At 36.2% G+C, this 18,006-nt stretch overlaps 1 protein-coding gene and 1 pseudogene across 3 annotated transcripts in view; both read right to left on the bottom strand.

Moving 5' to 3' along the window:
• Window positions 1–970: 970 nt before the first annotated feature.
• LOC136172648 (NADH dehydrogenase [ubiquinone] 1 beta subcomplex subunit 2, mitochondrial pseudogene) lies at window positions 971–1,302 on the bottom strand (annotated as a pseudogene).
• Window positions 1,303–1,611: 309 nt separating this feature from the next.
• The window catches only part of PCNX4 (pecanex 4), a 37,042-nt gene continuing 20,647 nt past the window's right edge, over window positions 1,612–18,006 (bottom strand). Inside the window, exons 7-11 of one of the 3 annotated variants that reach the window (XM_065941853.1) lie at window positions 17,456–17,816; window positions 14,618–14,721; window positions 10,665–11,701; window positions 10,129–10,315; window positions 1,612–2,952 (exon numbers count right to left, since the gene is read on the bottom strand). In XM_065941853.1, the coding sequence (XP_065797925.1) occupies window positions 2,701–2,952; window positions 10,129–10,315; window positions 10,665–11,701; window positions 14,618–14,721; window positions 17,456–17,816 (1,941 nt within the window). In that variant the 3' untranslated portion in view covers window positions 1,612–2,700. The remainder of the gene's footprint in view (window positions 2,953–10,128; window positions 10,316–10,664; window positions 11,702–14,617; window positions 14,722–17,455; window positions 17,817–18,006) is intronic. The other 2 variants (XM_065941854.1, XM_065941855.1) reach the window with 2 other exon arrangements.

Genomic DNA, 18,006 nt, shown 5'->3' with positions numbered 1-18,006 from the left:
TTAAAAATGGCAGAGGAACCAGAGATCAAATTGCCACATCTGTTGGATTACAAAAAAAGCAAGAGAATTTCAGAAAAACATCTGCATCTTTGATTATGCCTTTGACTGTGTGGATCTCAACAAACTGTGGAAAATTCTTGAAGAGATGGGAATACCAGACTGCCTTACTTGCATCCTGAGAAATCTGTATGCAGGTCAAGAAGCAAGAGCTAGAACCAGACATGGAACAATGGACTGGTTCCAAATTGGGAAAGGAATACATCAAGACTGTATATTGTCACCCTGCTTATTCAACTTACATGCAGAGTACATTATGCAAAATGCTGGGCTGGATGAAGCACAGCTGGAATCTAGATTGCCAGGAGAAATATCAATAATCTCAGATATACAGATGACACCACTCTTATGGCAGAAAGTGAAAAGGAACTAAAGAGCCCCTTGATGAAGGTGAAAGATGACAGGTAAAAAGTTGGCTTAAAACTCAACATTCAGAAAACTAAGATCATGGCATCCAGTCCCACCACTTCATGGCAAATAGATAGGGAAACAACTGAAACAGTGACAGACTTTATTTTTATGGGCTCCAAAATCACTGCAGATGGTGACTGCAGCCATGAAATGAAAAGAACTTGCTCCTTGGAAGAAAAGCTATGACCAACATATTAAAAATATGATAGCATATTAAAAAGCAGAGACATTACTTTGTCAACAAAGGTCCATATAGTGAAAGCTATTGTTTTTTCAGAGTTGGATCATAAAGAAGGCTGAGTGCCAAAGAATTGATGCTTTTGAACTGTGGTGTTGGAGAAGACTTTTTTTTTGATGTGTTAATTATTTTTTATGCTATTATAAAATGCACTGTTTCTTCGGAACCATCATATGTGCAAAATCAAAAGATGTTTACAGACAAATGTTAAACATAACAAGAAACATGGGGTGCACCCATTTGGCAAGAGCTGAGCCTCTGTTTTCAGTCTTCATCATCCGGAGGGATAACCAATTCCTCATCTGTCCACTGGGAAGGGTCAGGATAAGGATAGTGACCCAGCACAGCATCTGAGTCGTGTCAGAAGCACCAGAGAATCGAGAACCACATGGTCGCACTGAAGAACTCGGCCTGGATCACCTGGGATCTGGTCAGCTGCAGAAACTGTCTGTACCGGGGCTCAATGTGCGCACCTCCGCCAGCCCACCGGCTCCAGCCGCCCGCGCACAGCGGCCTCTGAAGGGGTGGCCTCCGAAGGGGTGGCCTCCAACGTGAGTGAAAGGCGACAGTCGCTTCAGAGCTGACATGCCAGCCATCGTTAGACCAGCCGTTGCCCAGGTCGCACCGTGGCAGCACCTGGAGAAGACTCTTGAGAGTCCCTTGGACTGCAAGGAGATCCAACCAGTCCATCCTAAAGGAAATCAGTCCTGAATATTCATTGGAAGGACTGGAGCTAAAGCTGAAGCTCCAATACTTCATGATGTGAAGAGCCGACTCATGAGAAAAGACCCTGATGCTGGGAAAGACTGAAGGCAGGAGGAGAGGGGATGACAGAGAATGAGATGGTTGGATGGCATCACCAACTCAATGGACATGAGTTTGAGTAAGCTCTGGGAGTTGGTGATGGACAGGGAAGCCTGGCATGCTGCAGTCCATGGGGTCACAAAGAGTTGAACACAACTGAGAGACTGAACAACAACAACATAGATGAAAACAAAGTAAGGTGTAGAGAAAATTCCTCTCAAATGATTAAGATTCATTATTTAACCTCCTTAAAGTTCCTGTGAAAAGTTCCTAAGCAGCAAAAGAATGAAAATAAAACCCTGATCACATTATGAAAATTTGTCTCCTATCTTTTTTGGCTTGAGTTCAAACAACTTAAGACAACAGTAACTGGTAGTCCTATTGGGCAAGTCATTCTTCAGAATCAGTATATTCAGTGGAAAAGAAATGCACAATGAGCCAGATCTACAGACTGGCCTCTAACAGTCATAATCAGGTTACCTTAATGTTGCTAATCCTGCTGAGTATTCACATGATGAATGGGATGAACCCTTTTCCTTTTAAATATATCAAAAGGCTATCTGGGAAAAAAATAAAAATTTATTTTGGAAGAGATTTTATTAAAAGTTTTTAAGCTTTCTGGATTAAAGTATATGAAAAGAAACTGAATAGATTATATGAAAACATTCAGAGCATGTTAAATGTTAAAATAAACAGCAGAAAGTTTGAAAATACTATAAAATTTAATTATATTTCAAATAAATATATATACACTTTGCAACCTTCAGTAGGATCCATTATTATTACTTAAAAAACACTGATATGCATATCTTTTAAGCATGTAAAATTTACATAGTTTTTGATTTCTCTAAGGCAAGTCACTTATCACACATTAAAGAAAGCATTAAAAAATTAATTTTATAATCTTATACAAATGTTTTATATTTACCAAAGCCTACCACAATCCACAGGGCACAAATACTGGCCAACTAATTCTAACTTTTATATTATACATAAAGTTGTTGTTTTATACCATTAGGATATCTAAGAAAATCAACTTTATAGAGCTTAGCTTTTCTCAGGCATCTGACTTGTAGGAGGAGACAGGTAAGTCCAGTGAAGTTATAAGGAATCACAATGTTAACTTTTCTAGAATGAAAAAATAAACACATCTCATTTGCTCACAATACATTTACAAGTCAAAATGGCCTCTACACCAAATGTATATGGAGAGGTTTTGAAGAATAAATTGGATATCCTAGGGGAGGATTAGCTGCTTGTACTGTAAGGTTTCTTAAAAGTAGTGGATGAGCTTGTATACTATAACGTTCCTCATCATCGTTTGTGGCATAAAGCAATTCCCATGAAAGATTGGCCCACTGACCTCTAACAGCTTCAGCATTTAACTTCCCAACATGGATCAATAATTCTTGAAGGGTAAGTACCCTCCCAGTGTAAACTCCCTGTAAAGAAAGGAGGTTGGAGGGAAAGAAAAAGAAGAGAGATTATATTCAGGCCTTTATTTATAAACTTAGAGAAAAACTCCACTGTAGTTAAGCAAACTTAAACAGAAAGTAATATATCAAAATGTACATGAGTTGCTTGTCTTCAAAATCAAGAATCACTTCTATTTGGCTGCTCTCTGACTAAGCGTGAAATAAAAAATTTCCTGACAGACATTGTACTCACTTCTTCTTTCTTTCTTCTCTATTCCCACTCCATCTGGCCTCAGCAAAACGTAAGTCATAAATATTAACAATCATCCAATTATTGAGGTGTATTTCATATTCCAAATAATTTAATGGCTTTTTAGTATATTCAGATATGTATAACTATCTCCACAATTTTTGGGTATTTTCAGCACCTCAAAAAGAAACTCTGTACTCTTTAGCTATCACCCTCCTATCCCTAATCCCCCCAGTCACAAGCAACCACTAATGGCTGAGTAGTATTCGTGTGTGTGTGTGTGTGTGTGTGTGTGTGTGTGTGTGTGTACATCTTTACCCATTCAGCTGTCAGTGGATATATAGGTTGCTTCCATGTTTTGGCTATTGGTAAACAGTACTGTTATGAACACTAGGGTGCATGGATCTTCTTGATTAGAGTTTTTGTCTTCTTTCAGATATATGTCCAGGAGTGGGATTGTTGGATCATATGGTAACTATTTTTAGCTTTTTAGGGAACTTTCGTAATGCTCTCCATAGTGGCTGTACCTATTTACCTCCCCGCCAAAAGTATAAGAGGGTTCCTTGAATTCTCCACACTCTCTCCAGCATTTATTGTTTTTGGATTTTTTTTTAATATTAGCTATTTTGACTGGTTTGAGGTGATATTTCACTGTAGTTTTGATTTGTGTTTCTCTAATAACTGGCAATACTGAACATTTTTCATGTTCCTTGATACCATGAGTATAATGTTAGCTGTGGGGGTCAATATGTGGCCTTTATTATGTTGAGGTATGTTCCCTCTATACCCCTACCTTCTGCCAAGTATTTTATCTATCATAAATGGATGGTGAATTTTGTCAAAAGCCTTTTCTGCATTTATTGAGATGATCATATATTTTCATTTGTTAATGTGGTGTATCACATTTATTTTTTGTGGATATTAAAGAATTCTTGCATTCCTCAGAAAAATCCCACTTGACTATGGTATATGATCTTCTAAATGTATTGCTGGGATAAGTGGGCTAATATTTCAATGAAAAATTTTACATCTATATTCATCATTGATACTGGCCTGTTTGTAATTAATTTATTTGAAGGCTAATTACTTTACAATATTGTGGTGGTTTTTGCCATACATTCACATGAATCAGCCATGGGTGTACATGTGTTCCCCATCCTGACCCTCCCTCACACCTCCTTCCCCATCCCATTTCTGAGGGTCATCCCAATGCACCAGCCCTGAGCACCCTGCCTCATGCATCAAAGCTGGACTGGCGATCTATCTCACATATGATAATATACATGTTTCAATGCTAGTCTCTCAAATCATCCCACCCTCGCCTTCTCCCACAGAGTCCAACAGTCTGTTCTTTACATCTGTATCTCGCATATAGGGTCATTGTTACCATCTTTCTAAATTCCACATATATGCATTAATATACTGTATTGGTGTTTTTCTTTCTGATTTTGTTCTGTTTAATAGGCTCCAGTTTCATCCACCTCATTAGAACTGATTCAAATGCATTCTTTTTAATAGTTGAGTAATACTCCATTGTGTATATGTACCACAGCTTTCTTTTTTGGTACTACAACTTTCTTATCCATTCATCTGCTGATGCACATCTAGGTTGCTTCCATGTCCTGGCTATTGTAAACAGTGCTGTGATGAACATTGGGGTACACGTGTCTCTTTCAATGCTGGTTTCCTCGGTGTGTGTGCCCAGCAGTGGGATTGCTGGGTCGTATGGCAGTTCTATTTCCATTTTTTTAAGGAATCTCCACAGTTCTTCATAATGGCTGTACTAGTTTGCATTCCCACCAACAGTGTAAGAGGGTTCGTTTTCTCTGCACCCTCTCCAGCATTTATTGTTTGTAGACTTTTTGACAGCAGCCATTCTGTCTGGCGTGAAATGGTACCTCATTGTGGTTTTGATTTGCATTTCTCTGATAATGATTGATGTCTAGCATGTTTTCATGTGTTTGTTAGCCATCTGTATGTCTTCTTTGGAGAAATGTCTGTTTAGTTCTTCAGCCCATTTTTTGATTGGGTCGCGTATTTTTCTGGAATTGAGCTTCAGGAGTCGCTTGTATATTTTTGAGATTAATTCCTTGTCAGTTGCTTCATTTGCTATTATTTTCTTCCATTCTGAAGGCTGTCTTTTCACCTTGCTTATAGTTTCCTTTGTTGTGCAAAAGTTTTTAAGTTTAATTAGGTTCCATTTGCTTATTTTTGCTTTTATTTCCATTACTCTGGAAGGTGGGTCATATAGAATCCTGCTATGATTTATGTCAGAGAGTGTTTTGCCTATGTTTTCCTCTAGGAGTTTTATAGTTTCTGGTCTTACGTTTAGATCTTTAATCCATTTTATTTTTGTGTATGGTGGTAGAAAGTGTTCAGTTTCATTCTTTTACAAGTGGTTGACCAGTTTTCCCAGCACCACCTGTTACAGAGATTGTCTTTTCTCCATTGTAATTTCTCGTCTCCTTGGTCAAAGATAAGGTGTCCATAAGTGCATGGATTTATCTCTGGGCTATTTTGTTCCACTGATCTATGTTTCTGTCTTTGTGCCAGTACCATACTGTCTTGATGACTGCGGCTTTGTAGCAATAGCCTGAAGTCAGGCAGATTGATTCCTCCAGTTCCACTCTTTGTGCTCAAGATTGCTTTGGCTATTCCAGGTTTTTTGTAATTCCACAGAAATTGTGAAATTATTTGTTCTAATTCTCTGAAAAATCCCATTGGCAGCTTGATAGGGATTGCATTGGATCTATAGATTGCTTTGGGTAGTATACTCATTTTCACTATATTGATTCTTTTGATTCATAACATGGTATGTTTCTCCATCTATTTGTGTCATCTTTGATTTCTTTCATCACTGTTTTATAGTTTTCTATATATAGATCTTTTGTTTCTTTAGGTAGATTTATTCCTAAGTATTTTATTCTTTTCATTGCAATGGTGAATGGAAGTGTTTCCTTAATGTCTCTGTTTTCTCATTGTTAGTGTATAGGAATGCAAGGGATTTCTCTGTGTTAATTTTATATCCTGCAACTTTACTGTATTCATTGATTAGCTCTAGTTAATTTTCTGGTGGAGTCTTTAGGATTTTTTAAGTAAAGGATCATGTCATCTGCAAACAGTGACAGTTTTACTTCTTCCTTCTTCTTTTCCAATCTGGATTCCTTTTCTTTTTCTGCTCTGATTGCTGTGGCCAAAACTTCCACAACTATGTTGAATAGTAGTGGTGAGAGTGGGCATCCTTGTCTTGCTCCTGACTTTAGGGGAAATGCTTTCAATTTTTCACCATTGAGGATAATGTTTGCTGTGGGTTTATCATATATGGCTTTTATTATGTTGAGGTATGTTCCTTCTATGCCTGCTTCCTGGAGGGTTTTTTAAAATCATAAATGGATGTTGAATTTTGTCAAAGGCTTTTTTCTCCATCTATTGAGATAATCATATGGTTTTTACCTTTTGTTAATGTGGTGTATCACATTGATTGATTTGTGAACATTGAAGAATCCTTGCATCCCTTGGATAAAGCCCACTTGGTCATGATGTATGATCTTTTTAATATGTTGTTGGATTTTGTTTGCTAGAGTTTTGTTAAGGATTTTTGCATCTATGTTCATCAGTGATATTGGCCTGTAGTTTTTTCTTTCTTTGTGGCATCTTTGTCTGGTTTTGGTATTAGGGTGATGGTGGCCTCATAGAATGAGTTTCGAAGTTTACCTTCCTCTGCAATTTTATGGAAGAGTTTGAGTAAGATATGTGTTAGCTCTTCTCTAAATTTTTGATAAAATTCAGCTGTGAAGTCATCTGGTCCTGGGCTTTTGTTTGTTCGAAGATTTCTGATTACTGTTTCAATTTCTGTGCTTGTGATGGGTCTGTTAAGATTTTCTATTTTTTCCTAGTTGTTTTGGAAAGTTACACTTTTCTAAGAATTTGTCTGTTTCTTCCAAGTTGTCCATTTTATTGGCATATAGTTGCTGATAGTAGTCTCTTATGATCCTTTGTATTTCTGTGTTGTCTGTTGTGATTTCTCTATTTTCATTTCTAATTTTGTTGATTTGATTCTTCTCCCTTTGTTTCTTGACAAGTCTGGCTAACGGTTTGTCTATTTATCTTCTCGAAGAACCAGCTTTTAGCTTTGTTGATTTTTGCTATGGTCTCTTTTTGTTTCTTTTGCATTTATTTCTGCCCTAATTTTTGTGATTTCTTTCCTTCTACTAACCTGGGGTTCTTCATTTCTTCCTTTTCTAGTTGCTTTAGGTGTAAAGTTAGGTTACCTATTTGATTGCTTGCCTGTTTCTTGAGGTGGGCTTGTATTGCTATGAACGTTCCCCTTAGCACTGCTTTTACTGAATCCCATAGGTTTGGGGTTGTTGTGTTTTCATTTTCATTCATTTCTATGCATGTTTTGATTTCTTTTTTTATTTCTTCTGTGATTTGTTGGTTATTCAGAAGTGTGTTGTTTAGCCTCTATGTTTGTATTTTTAATAGTTTTTTTTCCTGTAGTTGACATCTAATCTTACTGCATTGTGATCAGAAAAGATGTATGAGATTATTTCAATTTTTTTGAATTTACCAAGGCTAGATTTATGGCCCAGGATGTGATCTATCCTGGAGAATGTTCTGTGTGCACTTGGGAAGAAAGGTGAAATTCATTGTTTTAGGGTGAAATGTCCTATAGATATCAATTAGGTCTAACTAGTCCATTGTATTATTTAAAGTTTGTGTTTCCTTGCTAATTTTCTGTTTAGTTGATCTATCCATAGGTGTGAGTGGGGTGTTAAAGTCTCCCACTATTATTGTGTTACTGTTAATTTTCCCGTTCATGTTTGTTAGCATTTGCCTTACATACTGCGGTGCTCTATGTTGGGTGCATATATATTTATAATTGTAATATCTTCTTCTGGGATTGATCTTTTGATCATTATGTAGTGTCCTTCTTTGCCTCTTTTCATGGCCTTTATTTCAAAGTCTATTTTATCTGATATGAGTATTGCTACTCCTGCTTTCTTTTGGTCTCCATTTGCATGAAATATCTTTTTCCAGCCCTTCACTTTCAGTCTATGTGTCCCTAGGTTTGAGGTGAGTCTCTTGTAGACAGCATATATACGGTTCTTGTTTTTGTATCCATTCAGCCAGACTTTGTCTTTTAATTGGGGCATTCAACCCATTTACATTTGAGGTAATTATTGATAAGTATGATCCTGTTGTCATTTACTTTGTTGTTTTGGGTTCAAGTTTATAAACATTTTCTGTGTTTCCTGTCTAGAGAAGATGGTTAGCATTTGTTGAAGAGCTGGTTTGGTGGTGCTGAATTCTCTGAGCTTTTGCTTGTCTGTAAAGCTTTTGATTTCTCCTTCATATTTGAATGATATCCTTGCTGGGTACAGTAATCTGGGTTGTAGGTTTTTCTCTTTCATCACTTTAGGTATGTCCTGCCATTCCCTTCAGGTTTGAAGAGTTTCTATTGAACGATCAGCTGTTATCCTTATGGTGGTCCCCTTGTGGGTTATTTGTTGTTTTTCCCTTGCTGCTTTTAATATTTGTTGTGTTTGATCTTCATTAATTTGATTAATATGTCTTGGGGTGTTCTGCCTTGGGTTTATCCTGTTTGGGACTCTCTGGGTTTCTTGGACTTGGGTGGTTATTTCCTTCCCCATTTTAGGGACGTTTTCAACTATTCTCTCAAGTATTTTCTCATGGCTTTTTTGTCTTCTTCTTCTGGGATTCCTATGATTTGAATGTTGGGGTGTTTAACATTGTCCCAGAGGTCTCTGAGGTTGTCCTCATTTCTTTTTTCCTCTCTGCTTCATTTATTTCTACCATTCTATCTTCCACCTCACTTATCCTATCTTCTGCCTCAGTTATTCTACTATTGGTTCCCTCCAGAGTGCTTTTGATCTCAGTTATTGCATTATTCATTATTGATCAACTATTTTTTATTTCTTCTAGGTTCTTGTTAAACTTTTCTTGCATCTTTTCAATCCTTGTCTCCAGACTATTTATCTGTAACTCCATTTGGTTTTCAAAATTTTGGATCATTTTTACTATCATTATTCTGAAATTCTTTTTCAGTTAGACTCCCTATCTCTGCCTCTTTTGTTTGGTTTGGTGGGATTTTATCATGTTCCTTTACCTGCTGAATATTTCTCTGCCTTTTCATCTTTAGGTTGCTGTGTTTGGGGTGGTCTTTCTGTATGCTGGAAGTTTGTGGTTCCTCTTTATTGTGGAGGTTCCTCCCTGTTAAGGTGTCCCAGTCATTAATCACTGGAAGAGGGAGAATCTTGTTGAAGACACTTGTACTTCTGGGTGAGGTCTGGGAGGTTCTGCAGAACTCTATGGAGTCAGGGTGCCTTATCCTTCCAGTGCAATGATGAGGTCACCAACCAGGAATCTAGAGTATTTATTCTGGCCTGTTTTCTTTTATGGTATCTTTGTCTGGTTTTGGTATCAGGTGGTGGTTTCATAGAATGAGCTTACCGTGTTCCTTCCTCTGCAATTTTCTGGAAGAGTTTCAGATGCAGAGGTGTGACCTCTTCTCTACATGTTTGACAGAATTTACCTGTGAAGGTATTCGGTCTTGGACTTTTGTTTCTTGGGCATTTTAAAATCACAGTTTCAATCTCAGTTCAAAGTTTGTATTTCTGGTTCAGTCTTGGGAGACTGTACCTTTCTAAGAATCTGCCCTTTCTTCTAGGCTGTTCATTATTTACTTTTTAAATTTTTGGCTGTACTGTGTGGCATGTGGGATTTTAGTTCCCCAACCAGAGTCGAACCTGTGCTGCCTGCATTGGAAGCAAGCAGGTTTAACCACTGGACCACCAGGGAAGTCCCAATATAATTGATATATTTATACCTAGAATGTTATCTCTATTACTGAGGTTAAATACTTTATAACTGATTTCTATTCTTTAAGGTTTATATTAAAAAAATGTTTAGGAACACATTTTTAACCTTACCATATTAGGATCATATCCCAGAGAAAACAAGTATGGTTTTTCTTGTAAAACTGCTTCCTTCCACTTTTCATCAGATACCAAACCAATGTACCAGTCACTTTCATATTCTTCAAGGCAGTTAATCAACCCTTTAAAGTCTTCTACTGGACCTAAACTTGCTTTATCGATCATTAGTTTCAGAGTGTACCTTAAAAAATGGAGAAACAATGAATTTTAAGTTCGATCAATATTTTTAAGACATTAAATTAAAATCATACATATTTCAGAGAAAAAGAGAAATGATAAGAGTTAAAAGAAAAAAATCCAGAAAGCCATATAAAATAGATACTCCACATAAAAAAAAGAAGTACAAACTTAAGTGTATTCCGGATATAATCATAGTACATATGAAGCATTTTTTTTTCAATTGTAGGAAAGTGATCATTTTTTAAAATTAAAAATCAAAGAGCATCTCCTTCTAAGTTGTTGTTGTTTTTTTTTTTAAATCAACACTTTCCCGCCAATATTAAAACTTGTATGTAATAAAAATAAATTACCTGAAAGCTTTTAGGGCTAGTTGGAACAGGTCTGGTTTTTCTGTGAGCCAATCCAAGGCAAGAGACCAAGGCAAAACACCACTGTAAACTCTCAATATATGACCAGGACTAGGAATCATATTGTCTACCCCAAACAAACTAAAGTAACAAGTCATTACTGTACGAACATACAAGTCTTTTAGAACTCTGTCCTTTGCAATTTCTTCCCCTACATTTGAGGCATTTTCTTTTGAAGGAAAACATTCCAACTGCATTAAAATAAACTGGTACCAGTCTTCTGGAAATAATGAACTCATCTCCTTCATTTTAGAATTAGGTAAACAGTTAGACATCCACTCTTCAGGTAAGCTTAATAAGTGAGAATGAGAACAACTGAACTCCATGAGAGGGATATATGCCATGGCTTCTTGTTTTCCTTTGTCAATGGCAGGGTATCCAAGTGCAACTGCTTGGTAAAGACTCTCTTCAGTAACTGTGTTTGTAGAATGACTACCAACGTTCTGTGATTCTACTGATCCGGGAATAGGCAAATTTATACCTGGTAATACTTTCAACTGATCTTTCTCATCTTTTCCTTTTTTGATAGTTGGCTCTTCACCAAAAACATCATCAAACCAGTCATCCAAATTTTCTGAATTTAAACTATCTGTGTCTTCTGGGGATTCAGTTTGTGGTTCAGTATTCAAAGCAGGCAGGATTATTAGAGATGCTTTCCCTTTATTTTCAGTTTTGTGAGTATTCTCCAGCATGCTAGACCTTCTAGAACAGTACTGAACAAGTATCCACAGAAGTACTTTAACAAGGTCACCTTTAAATTCTTTCAAGTTATCATGAGAATCAATTATGCCAGACAGGACATTCCTGGCATCAGAATAGAGTTTCACAGGCAAAACAGTACAGGGTGTCAAAACATTTCCAAAGTGTTCATTAATGGAACATAATTTTACATATTCTTCTTGTTCAAAGGCACTTGCAAAAACTTCGTCAACTCTTCGAGCTTCAGCAGTGTGACAGGATGTCTCTTGCAATTCTAACCCCTAAAGAGGAAATTAAAAGTACTTGAGCTTATGATCACTTATTACAAAAAGAAAAGTAACCAGTTTTGTAACTGTTCATGGGTTGCATTCTCATAATAAAAATATGTAAAATGAAACAAAAATTATTTAACCTAAGAGCAAATCTTAATTCAAACTTAATGATACATTTTTATGTTGGATATGGAAATGAAAAATAATGCTGCATTTTTAAAGACATTATAGAAATTTCAATAGAAATTGGCAAAACAATTTTAATGAGTATGACCATAATTTTAAGACTGTAGGTCAAGATTAAATCACACTTATTAAGAACTTTTTTAAATTATAAAAATTTGGGAAGGAGTAAAATTGGAAATATATAGTATGCACATAATTTTGTATCCTTTCCGTTCTACTTTATATACTAGCATTATTCTACTGTATAGATATGTCATAATTTATTTAACCAGTATCCTGTTCAAGTTTTTAAAAATTATAATAACATAAAAATAATGTTTATGTATTTGATTATTTTCTATCTCCTCCAACTACAATATAAACTCCATCAATCAGCTCTCTTTCGGTTACTCCTATATCCTCAGTGCCTAAAGCAGTGTCTGACACACAGTAGGTATGCAACAAATATATACTGAAAGAATGCTTTGAATATATTCCTATATAAATTTTAAACACATTTTGATTACTTCCCTAAAATGAATCACCTGAAGAGGATACATCAGCTCACTGTTTACTATTATTATTATTGTAATTATTGCTTACTTATTTATACATTTTCTCAAAACTACCAGTGTTTTTAATAAAAGGCAATGATGTTAGGTTGTACTGTGATCCAGGGAAAGAACACGGAATGTGACATTAGAAACTGCTTTTAAATAATGGCTCTGCTCAGATGCTAGTACACAATCCTGAGTACATCACTAACCCTCTGAGATTCCTTTGCTTCTCTTTCAAAGAAAAATAGCCCTGGCATATAGGACTGTGAAGATTAAAGTAAGTAATGAAAGTGATTTGTCAAATTTTTAAAGTGTTACATGGAGCACAAAAGATTATAAAAGGACCTGCATTATTAGGTATTTTAAAACCATACCATTTAAAAAATAGAACTAAACTAAGCAATGAAAATATCCTCCATATTTTGCATGATTTTTTGCCTTCTCCTACTTGTACATGTTAGACTAGAACACTAGTTCTCAAACTCTAGGTAAGTCAGAAACACTGGGAGGCCTGTTAAAACCGACTGCTGGGCACTGCCCCAGAGTTTCTGATTCAGTAGGTCTGGGTTGAGGCCTCAAAATTTCATTTCTAATAAGTTCCCAGGAGATGTTAAAATTACTAATCTGAAGAACTGGATTTTGAGAACCACTGGACTAAAGGAACAGTTTCTAATCATAGAAATTTTATCCAATCTATGCTAAGACAAAAAAATTCATTCATTCACTATTCATTCAACAAATACTTAGTAAGGGCCTACTATGTGCCAGGCACTGTTCCAGGGGCTTAGGATACAGTCTCTAAATAAAAACAAAGATCCCTGCTCTTGTGACTTTTATGTTAGAAAAGTGGGCGGACACAGGTAATCAGCAATAAAATTAATAAGTAAATTACATAGTTTGTTAGAAGGTACAGAGCTATAAAAACAGAGAAAAAGTAAAGCAAGCCAGGAGGATTGGAAGTGCAGTCAGGAAGGGAGTGGGTATGCAATTTTAAATAGAATAGTCATAGTAGACCTTACTGAGGTGACATCTGAGCAAAGCCTTAAAGCTGGTGAGAGAGTTAGCTGTGTGGTTACCTGAAAAGAAGGGTGTTTCAGCAGGAGGAACAGCCAGTATGCTGGAGTGGAGTGAGACAGTTAAAGCGGCAGATGAGACAAAATAGAAAACTGGGAGCTTGACCATTTACAGCCTTGGCTTTTACTCTAAGAAGAAATCCTCTGTAGAATTTTGAGTAGAGAAGTGGCATGATCTGACTTAGATTTTAAAGATCATTTGGGGGGTAATAGGCTAGTTGTGGGATCAGAAGTAGAAGCAGAGACCAATTAGGAAGCAATTGCAGTTACCCATAAAAAGGATGAAAGGGGTTGAGGGCAGGGCTGTGAGAAGTGGTGGGATACAGGATGACAATGGTGGAGCCATTAAGATTTCTTACTGGATTGGATGTGGAGTATAGAAGTAAACAAGGAATCAAATATCACTAGACTAAAGCTCAAATGTTTTTGAGCTGAGCTACCAGAAGGATGAAGTTGTCAGCAAGAACTGGGCCAGTCTGATATTAAGAGGTTAAGGAAGAGAGAAGGAACCATCCGAGGAGACTCTCAAGGATTAATCTGTGAAATAAGTGAAGAGATCAACTGTGTCAAAGGCTTCTGACAGGTCAAATAAGACCAGGTGTAAGAACTGATCATTGGATTAAGCAATCGTCAGTCACTGGAGACCCTGACATTAGGTTTTTCAGTAGCATAATAGACAGGGTCAAAAACTAGGGTAAGTTGAAGAAAAAATGGGAGAAATGAAAATTGGAGACATGATGATAAGCAATTCTAATAAAGCATTTTGCTCTGAAAGGAGAAAAACAAAGAGTGTTAGCAGGTAAGGGAAGTGGGGTCAAAAGAAGGTTTTTATTAAGTTGAGAATGCTTATATGATATAGGAGTGAAGAAAATATTACTCAGTCACCTTTTTGAGATGCTCAACCAGATAAGGATAAAAAGATAAAAAAGGGGCAAGTGTACTTTGTTATTATGCTCTATCATATAGTCAACACTAGTCTATCAATATGTGCATATTGAAATATACTTTAAAAATCCTAGGTGTTTTCACAAGTAATTAAAAGATACTCTTTCAAGGTGAGCTATTAAGTCTCTGATGTGTGCTTAACAAAATTTTAACTTGTACAAGAGAGATTTCAAATGCACAATGACCTTAATGTTAACACAGCAATAAGTATAGCCACATTCTAGAATCATTATCCATATTAAACGATCCTGAAAACGGCCCAAGTAATGAGACCCAGGTAAGAGGAGACCTAAAACAAATTAGAAAAAAAAGTAAGTAATTGTTCAAGCTTGTTTTATTTTGCCATGTGAATTTTTAAAAAATCAATAAAACACTTGGAACTAATTCATAACTCTTTCTACCCTCTTTTTATGTCAAAAATACAAACGACTATCCATTGCGTATCAGGAGAAACTAAGCTTTTTACAGGAACAGTTGGAAAAGAAAACTATAGGTGATAATAAGAATTTAAGAATATATTTTGCATAAAAACAACAAATGAGAACCTCTTACATAAAATTCTAAATACATGCTAAATATATTAGGAAAACAAATATATTTTGGACATTTTTATATACATGCCTATAAAAATGATTTGTGCTGTTAAAAACTTACATAAAATGCTACCTACCAGACTATAATACAAATGCTCTTAAAACTTAGTTTTTCTCTTAACATTATATCTCTGAGATATTTTATTGACTACAAAGCTCATTCACTGTAACTGCACTGAGAATTCATTGTATCAGTTCACTTCAGTTCAGTCACTCAGTCGTGTTCGACTCTTTGTGACCCCATGAATCGCAGCAGGACAGGCCTCCCTGTCCATCACAAACTCCTGGAGTCTACTCAAACCCATGTCCATCGAGACGGTGATGCCATCCAACCATCTCATCATCTGTCGTCCCCTTCTCCTCCCGCCCCCAATCCCTCCCAGCATCATGGTCTTTTCCAGTGAGTCAACTCTTCGCATCAGGTGGCCAAAGTATTGGAGTTTCAGCTTCAGCATCAGTCCTTCCAATGAACACCCAGGACTGAACACTCCTTTAGGATGGACTGGTTGTATGAATGTAGTTAAATTTAAATGTTCACTTCCCTGTTAATAAACACTTCACGTTTTTCCAATTTTTCGTTATTATAAATAATGTTGCATAAATTACTTTGTACAAATCTGTTTGTACTGCTATCCAATAAAATGTCTGCTTACAAAGTTGGCCCTTGGCTGGAAACTTGTATTTCACTACCCTAACTGATAAACAGTCTCTCTTTGGGCCTAAACTGTTTGTGCAAAGAATACAGTTTACACTGAACACTTGCTTTCCTTTTGGGAGGCTGGAATTTTGGCATGTGGTAGACAGAGGGGCCTACATGACCAGCCCTCAATATAAGGTTTAGGCACTGAGTCTCAAATAAGCTTCCCCAGTAGTCAACACACCACACATACTGTCACAAGAAGTTGCTGGGAAATTAAACACGTTTTGTGTAACCCCCCTGGGAGAGGAGGCCTGGAAGCTTTCACCCAGTCTTTTCACCCCATGTGGTTTTCCTTTGCTGTACTTGTTTAGCATCCTTTTGCTATATTAAATCTTAGCTATGAGCACAACTGTATGCTGAGTCCTATGTGTCCTAAAAAATCATCAAACCTGGGACCCCCAAAACACATACGCAAGAGTTTCTCTAGAACTGGAATCACTGGACCATAAAATCTAAAACTGGAATCCTTAGGTCATGAGATATGTATATCATTACTACAGATTATCAAATTTACTCTTCAAGGTAGCTGTATGAATTTACACAGTCTCTTCCAGCAAGGTTTGAGAGTTCCTATTTCCATTCCCTAGCTAACACTTGTTAATATCAGACTTTTTTTTACATTTTGCCAATCAGATGTGTGTGAAATGTTACCTCACTGTTGTTTGTTTGCTTTTTCTCCAGGAAATACTTAAAACACACTTACCGGATGAATGTAATTGATTTGATAACAAGGTATTTATTATTTCAGATGTGAGTTTAACCTTACAGGTATTTTAAAAAGTGGCACTGCACTAAATAATAAAAATTAATTGGAACTGGATAAAAGTATTAAAAGTGTAGAATATTTCCTATAAAAAAGGAAAATGACCACTCATGAAAAATCTGCATTACAAAAAGTTTTTACTAAATTATCTCACTTAATAGATAATTTAAAAAACTCAATCCAAGTAAACATTAAAATTCCAATTTTCAATTGCTATTCTCTGCCAGTGGAGTCAGTGTGCTAGGAAGTCACTGGCCATATCTAAACCAAATATGGGGCTAAAGTATACAGCAGAAGACAACGAACTATTGTCATCAGTTTGTACTTTCTCTAAAGCCAATCTTTAGAAATATAAAATAGTTGAACTTACATAGTGTATGATGAAATTAAAAAGCTATCACAAAATTATAATATTAGTCCATTCTCATCAAAAATCTTGCTAATATTCATACAGCACTTCATTTTGGAAGGCTATGGATCACAGCCAAAGCTTTTATGTTACCTTGCCTCTAGCCTTGTCAGATTGCTGAAATTGGTAGATAATAACTAGTAAGACACAAGCACACTTCTTTAAGTTCTTCAATTTGATATATAATACTGGTTTTCATTCTATGGGCTTAAGCTGTTACTTCTACCTGACATGAACTCATCATAAATTCATAAAAATTTTGGAAAATAAGGTGTTATCATGCTTCATGGTGGGACTATAACCCAATCTGAGTCAAGAAAATGTTTCTTAAAAATTGTCAAAATTAACGTGTTAATGAAATTTTCACTTAGTATTTTTATGACTTTATTTACTTCAAAACAAGAAGATATACTTCTTCATATTTAGTCTGTCTGCCTGCACATCAAAGTATTAGAATCTGTATAATAGCTGGATCAAAACACTGTTTTTCTGTGTGTTCATTTTCCTATACTTCAAATATATTAGTGAGGATGTTGTAAACACAACCCATTCACTTACCTAAACTCCCAGCTGCCACTGCAGACTGCAGTGCAGTGATTAAACCCGGGACCATCTGGCAATAGTACACTGTATCTGCACACACACAGGCTGTGGTGCCCACCACTCCTGGCCAACTCTGAACAGGTCGGGGAAACCCCACCAAGAACAAAGGAAGGGTAAAGAGGGGGAGTAAGGGGGAAGAGAGTAGTGTAGAAAAAACTATGACGACCAACACGAATGGAGAGAAGACGATGTTGAGTACACCCAAAGTGGTGGTTGATTTTCTACGTTTTTTCTCTGTCCATGATGCCACAAGCACAGTCACAGCAAACTGCAATTTAGCGATGAACTGAATCAGACGATCACGCATGATACCAACCTGGAGAGACATAAAAATGACTTTGTTATTCTTAAATACTTTTCATGAATTTTCAAGATCAAAAAAGAAAAACAATGTAATTTTATCATTGCCCCAAGATTTTTGAGGAAATTGCCCTTATGTAAGATTCTCTGATATAATTTTCTTGATTCCCACAATTAGCAAATGAGACTATATTTTTAAAAGTTTA

Source organism: Muntiacus reevesi, chromosome 7 (assembly GCF_963930625.1).
Source record: "Muntiacus reevesi chromosome 7, mMunRee1.1, whole genome shotgun sequence".
Lineage (NCBI taxonomy): Eukaryota > Metazoa > Chordata > Mammalia > Artiodactyla > Cervidae > Muntiacus > Muntiacus reevesi.
The sequence above is the reverse complement of the archived record's forward strand: the minus strand, read 5'-3'. Positions and strand labels throughout refer to the sequence as shown.